General features: G+C 30.2%; 1 protein-coding gene across 1 annotated transcript; it reads left to right on the plus strand.

Annotated features, from left to right (window-relative positions):
• Window positions 1-1,165: 1,165 nt before the first annotated feature.
• Window positions 1,166-3,273, plus strand: TRIADDRAFT_53526 (uncharacterized protein; the record flags this gene model as incomplete). Its single annotated transcript, XM_002109428.1, has 7 exons — window positions 1,166-1,299; window positions 1,455-1,515; window positions 1,637-1,705; window positions 1,852-2,040; window positions 2,172-2,342; window positions 2,873-2,985; window positions 3,081-3,273. 7 exons carry the CDS (start codon window positions 1,166-1,168, stop codon window positions 3,271-3,273), a joined length of 930 nt encoding a protein of 309 aa, XP_002109464.1.
• Between the last annotated feature and the right edge of the window lie 3,626 nt (window positions 3,274-6,899).

Here is a 6,899-nt window from a genome sequence, read left to right on the forward strand (position 1 = left end):
CTTTAATGATACATATTCGATTTTTGGGGGATGATAAGGACATCTTAAAACCTAAAATAATTCATTAAGTTACATTTTTTACCTTCTTTGATAATTATTGCCTTTAATTTAAATCATTTTCAAAAATGGTGTAAATTATAAACTATGATATCTTAGTGTAACTCATGTGCAAACATTGATCAATTAGGTTCCAAGGCCGTTCAATATAGTTATTCAAGTATCTGTCCTCGTTTTTTCTATTATCAACTTACTAAAGGAATGCTATCAACTATTACATTTGGTAAGTTAAACAACTAGTATATATTTAAATATTTTTGAATTTCATTCAATTTTATTTCTCCCCTGCAAGTAACCGTCAGACGATGATTATTCATTTTTTAATTTACTTTTTCAAGTATATTATTGGGACGCTAATTTGACATATGAGTTTTGCATTAAAGCAGACTTAAGTTCAAAAATTTAAGAAATGCTAAAGTTCCTATCGTTATGCACGATAACAGGTCAAACTACCATCCTTAGGGTTATAAGGGGGCACAGAACCCATTCACTACTATTACTATAACTGAAGTAATAATAAATAGAATCTGAAATGGATATATATGTAGTAACAGTCGTAAATATAACTATTTCTTATACAGTACCAATGAATTTGAAGAGAATCGAGTAGGCACTAATTCATGTACTTGACACTGGTATGTTTTCAGGACTTGAATTTGCCTTACGGGTATATGTTCTATAATTCATTTGCAACGTTATAGTCGATAGTAAGTTGAATCGAAGCATTACCCACGCTGTAAATGTCATGAGGGTTTAAAAGACATATTAAAATTAAATCAGATATGATCAAATGCTTTTACTATAAATTAAAGCTTTGCTAAGAAAGTCAACTTTGTATGCAATTGCTTATCGTTTAGTAGATTAACAGAAATATCTATAAAATAAAGAAATTAGCTTTATCTGTTTTGATCTATTTCGATTATTTGATTTGAAAAGTAGCATCTAAACGATTAGAGTTTTATAAAAATAGAACTTTCATGTGCTATAATTTGCACAAGAATAGGTATAAATGGGCCAAAGATATAGTTTAGACTGCATTGAAAAGTGTTTGATATTTCTGATCTTTGGAATACAGGGTTTTGCCTATTTTAAGAATATTGGTAACTACATGGAAATATTTATGTATATTTCAACGTTGATATTGATTACTCCACCTGGAAGAGTTCCAAATGATTGGCAATGGCTATTTGGATCATTTGCACTCTTTCTATCATGGATTAACCTTTTGCTTTTCATGGAAAGGTATCCTTTAGAATTATTTTTACCAAATATTATCTACGCCTATAAGAATTACTTAATCAGCTAAAAACTTTGCCGCAATTGATAAATAACATAACTATTGAAGTAAATTTTTAAGATTTGCTTTTATAATCATAATGAGATTGAATTTCGTTTAGGATATCTGCTTTAGGTATCTATGTTATCATGTTAAAGTCCGTACTGTTGACCTTTCTGCGGGTAATTGAATCAATATTAGAATTAAGCTAACACCTACAATGACTGCTTCAAACCTGCAACTATTCATTTGAAATTATAATTAACTATCCAATTGGATCATTAAACTCTTTGGGTAACATAGATCCTCGTTGTTCTTACCATTTTTATGGTGGCCTTTGCATTTGCATTTACAATCTTAGCAGGATCAGAAGTAAGCAGAAACATTTTAAAATAAATTGAATAATATTACATACAATATGATCTATATCCCGTAAGCATCACATCAATATTATTTATAATACTCTTACGTTATATTGATAATATTACTAAGGTATAAAGTCTTTTATATAATTCTAGGATGTTTTTAGCACTATTTCATTAGCTATGATTAAGGTTTTGGACATGATGGTGGGAGAAATTGATTACAAAGATGTCTTTGTGACTGCTATTAGTGGTAGAACTATTAAATATCCGGATAATTATGTTCTCGTTGCTTTTCTCGTCATCTTTATCTTCCTCATGCCAATCTTACTGATGAATTTAATGGTAAAAGCTTAAATATTATAGATATATATATATAAAAGTAATTTGCTATATATGAGATTATGCAAAAAAGTTATAAAATGAAAACTGACACTTTCTTAATGGTTATAACTATTTGTTTATGGAAAATGTAGATTGGTTTAGCAATTGGAGATATCGACAAAATTCAAAGAAATGCAAATATAAGGCGCTTAGGCATTCAGATTGATTTTTTAGACGATTTAGAGCGATCATTACCAAGATGGTTACGGAAAAAATTTCACTGCGTCAAAGATATACGGAATACCCAAAAATATTTATATAAGGTATTGGTCTAATGTAAAACTAGCTAGGAGAATACTTGTAGAGTAACTTGATGGAAAAAGGAGCTACTTAATGTAAAATACTTGTAAAATTAATGGAAAGAATATTAAGTAATGCTTATGGGCAGTTATAAGCAGCCAGTGTGGGATATCAGTTGCAATTCAATCTTAACATAGCGAGGGAAATGTATGTAAGCATTGTTGATAGATAAGAGATACTAGTACAAACTCACGTCGCTTTGCTGACGGTTTACGATAATGTACCCATTTGTTAATAATTAACAGATACATATATGAAATATTTAGCAAACTATAAGTATTACATGATATTAGGTGCAAACATGATCGAAACGATGGTTATGATATCAATAGATAGAAATAATAAATTGTTGTAAAGTATAATAGTAATTTGATATTAAAGGAACGGAAACCTTGCTAGTAATTGCAGCTTTTATAATTATTAATTGATTCTACTATAGCAGTTAGTATCTTGACTAATTTTAAATTGGAATGAAATCTTTTTATCATTTTAGTTCTACGCTTACGTTTATGGTGAAGTTACTTCTAAAAATGAGGAGGATGTAGAGGAATTTTATATTGAGCAAATTGATCGAGTTTTAACAGAGTTGGATTGGCAAAAGAAGCAGTAAATTCAACATAAGAATAGATTATAAAATAAGTACTAGGATTACTATAATATTATTATCATCCATGACCTATTTGACTATTTTCTTGATATAGAATAAGAGGAATATTTACAGAAATGGATAAAATGATGGAGACTATACTCGAAATTCAAAGCTTTCAAGAATTCTCACATCATGCACCAAAGGGAGGATCAATGCAGTCTGAAGACTCTAAAAAATCAGAAGGCCCTAAGGCGTTACTAAGTCCTGAAGCATCAGATACTTCGGATGAGAAGACCTACTTGTAGAAATTCAATTTTCCAATACCCTATATATGTGATGCACCAAGTATCTAGCTTATACTTTCATTACAATTACAGTACCAATCACAAGATCTTTAATTTATATTTGGCTTCCATAAACGTAATGTTAAATTCTAGCAATTGGACTTATAAACATCACTTGTATTATGTGTAATTATTATTTGAAACAGATAAATATTTTACTTGGTCTATTACAACGACATTTATTTGTCTTAGGCGGAGCTTTACTGAATGATAGATTAAAATATCTGCACCTCCGATATTTTAGAAATCTCGTTTCGTGTTGTGATTTATAATTTTTGCTATAAGAAATTAAGCGTACGTATAATTAGAAAGGTTGTCTATACGTTTTATACTAAATCGATCTATATTTTAGCCAATATGAAATTTACTTCAGCAACTTTGCAATTCTTCAATCATTTTTCATCTTTACTACCATAAATAGATATACGCGTGTTCATGGATTTAGTAGCATACTCTGACTTAATAATAATGGAGTGTTGAGAAAATGAGGGCAATCTAATAGCTTTCAATCTTAATTTAATCTTTAAATGGATACATATTTGCTATGGTATTACATTATTCTTATTACAATTACCTAAAGCTATATAACATGCATAAATATACTGCAGCTCGTTATGAAAGTAACGTAGAAAAGGACTGTTATTAGTACTCGAATCTAAGGAAAGAAATATCAAAAGATTCGCTCAAAAGGGAATAATATCTGTTATTGGCAAAATGATAAATAGGCGCGGACACTGAACGAGCTATATGCCCGATCTCGTAGTCCCTTTGATTATTTATGTTGAATATAATATGTATGCAAAAGATGTTCTTTCAAATAGCAATAGAGTAGACTAGCAGCGATAGGCTAGATATAACATCCCTTCGATCGTTTGCTTTCAGAATCGGTTTTCTATATAGCTATTAACATAGATGGCTGTAGAATGTGCAGTCTGGCTATTGTACGTCTTTGATTCTGTATTTTCCTCGTTACCTTCTTAAAATCACTAACATAAATCTCTACGTACTGATTTAAACAAATAATAAGGCTCCTAGAACAGGTATACGCATCTGTTATTAATTTCATCGTCATTTAAATGCAACGATCTCAATATGACGAATTATCTAAGATAAATCTTAAAGAAATAGCAATTATTCGCTTTTATCATCATCTACGCCTAGCAAATATAACCTAGGCTTACAAATATAAGTTAGATCAATGTCGAATTAAGCCAGTGCAAGTTACAGTACGTACTATTCCTTCAGTCATTTATTTTTGTAGTCTCCATTTATATGCTCTAGCTGTTGAAATAGATTACAGCATTACAAGAGAGATTTTACCATTTCCGCTAATACAAGCTGTAGGGAACCGTAGTTAGTGGAAAGGGAAGGGTGTGTCAGATTAGGGAGGAATTTTTTTGATAATTTTGTGATAGAATTGTAGAAGTTTAGAGATAGTATCGCGGGTTTTACTGCTCTACTACTATAGACTAGCTTACACGGACCTTTTAAAATATTGTAATAAAAGCAGATTTTATCTTCAGTTCGTAGGCCTAACTTTATTATGGCCTAGTAAACTTATACAGAATAAAATGTAGTCAACCGCAATACACAAGCAAATATCCTTGACCAATAGCTGCTAATAGAGAATTTAGAAGCATATTATTTACGCTAGGTGATTTATGCTAGATAATTTAATATATGTAATGGTAGAGTTGGGTACAATCATTGCTGTGGTATCACTCATGATGGATAACAATTGAAGTATGGGATGCAATAAGTTGTGTAATATGAAAACGGCAAAGATTGGAATTTTAAGCTGGATAAATTAAACAGTTGCAGTGTAGGTTGAAAAATAAAGGACAGCTAGAGATTAAGAATATTATTATTCAGCACCGCAATAATAATGTAGTATAGTGACACTATGAATTAGTGTAAATTGATATTGAATAAGAAGAATTCTATTTCATCCTTTCCTTCCACAGGCGGTATTTCTGTATCAAATGGTACATTATACTGCGAGCTAATTCTAATTAATCTGCCTACATGAAGAGTGACGTGCCTTGATAACCTGCAGTTATTTTTGGTTCTTATAATTTTATAATTGCCACTTATACCTTAAAGTAAGCCAAGAACATAACTTATAACAAGGTATAGTTCGTTATGGGCCTATGATGCTCATAATATCAACAGTTTACTACTCGAAATATGACTACCATACTGTAACTGCTTTTCAGTTATTTCTAGTTCAAGATCTAGTTTTTTGTTCTTTGTCAGTGTATAAAGTATGATTAGATCATTAATTAATTTTATGCATTGATCGAAAACAAAAGAAATATCATTAACAAATAGCATTGTCAGCTATTGCAATTTTTTGTTCTTATCTATGGGCGAATCTATGCGAATATAAATTATGCATTTCTACTGCCTTTTTGATTATTTCTGAACTGCGGTACTAAATTAATAAGTTGACGAAGAGACAGGATCGATAAACTAATGACCATTTCCAATCATTCAGCTCTAAAATAATTGCAATAAAGTACTATTTGGATTAAATTATCATAAGTGATATGACTCTAGCTTCTTGGATGAAAGATTTATTAGTAATTAGTTAGCAGAGTATTTAAAATCAATTACCGCCTTGTTACAGTGTATTAGTTAGCTATCTATTAATTTAGAGGGCTATATAAACTGTCTTCGTGCATCATTCCGTAAATTTGGATTCAATTATTGAGCTGAGAATTTCGAATATTGACACGTTCTGACGGTTCATTTCTTGGCTGCCATGAAATTAAAAGTACATTAATTGCAAAAATTTTATAGTTAATCAGCTTAACTTTATAATATTAAAAAAATATTGTAAATAAAGCTGGAATAAAACGGAGATGTTGCGATTGCTGGTATAATTTTATTATTTTATCGCCCGATTGCAATTTTTTTCCATTTAACCTTCAATTACATAATTATGCTTGTCAAATAATCGGAAATTTGAATACGTTGATAGATCTCAGAAATTAGAAAGTAAAAAAAGCCAAAATGAAATCACGAGAGGAACTAGAGTGCTTAGTTCTCATGATATTTTTCGAGCAAGGTCATAAAGCAAGAGAAACGATTTAAAATTTAGCGAAAAAGTTCTCTTCGATAGACGATTTTGTCATTGAATTACATTAGAAACTAGTTACTATCTTCTAGCCTTGCTTACGTTAACTTAGTTCGGATTAGGTTTTCGATTTCCTGTTCCTGCCCAAAATTGTGCTTTTTAAGAAAGATGGTGTAGATGCAATCATGATCGTTATATAATGGTACAGTACTTCCTATCGCTTTCAATGCACATTATTCCGTGTCTTTTAGAATAAGTCACTTAATTTGAATGTATTAGAGTTTGGCTTCCTATTTCAGTCGAATTAAATGTTAGAAATGAAGAATAATAACGTATTAAATCCAAAATTTATTGACTCAATTCAAACGCTGAAGTAGAATTAGACTGATAAATCAGATCGGAATTACCTTATGTAGCTAACATTCTATCTATGGTAAATAATTATGTTACCATAATTTTCACAGTAATATTATAGGCAGCATGTGTATACTGATTATTTATAATTATA

The sequence above is a fragment of the Trichoplax adhaerens genome, genomic scaffold, assembly GCF_000150275.1.
Source record: "Trichoplax adhaerens TRIADscaffold_2 genomic scaffold, whole genome shotgun sequence".
Lineage (NCBI taxonomy): Eukaryota > Metazoa > Placozoa > Uniplacotomia > Trichoplacea > Trichoplacidae > Trichoplax > Trichoplax adhaerens.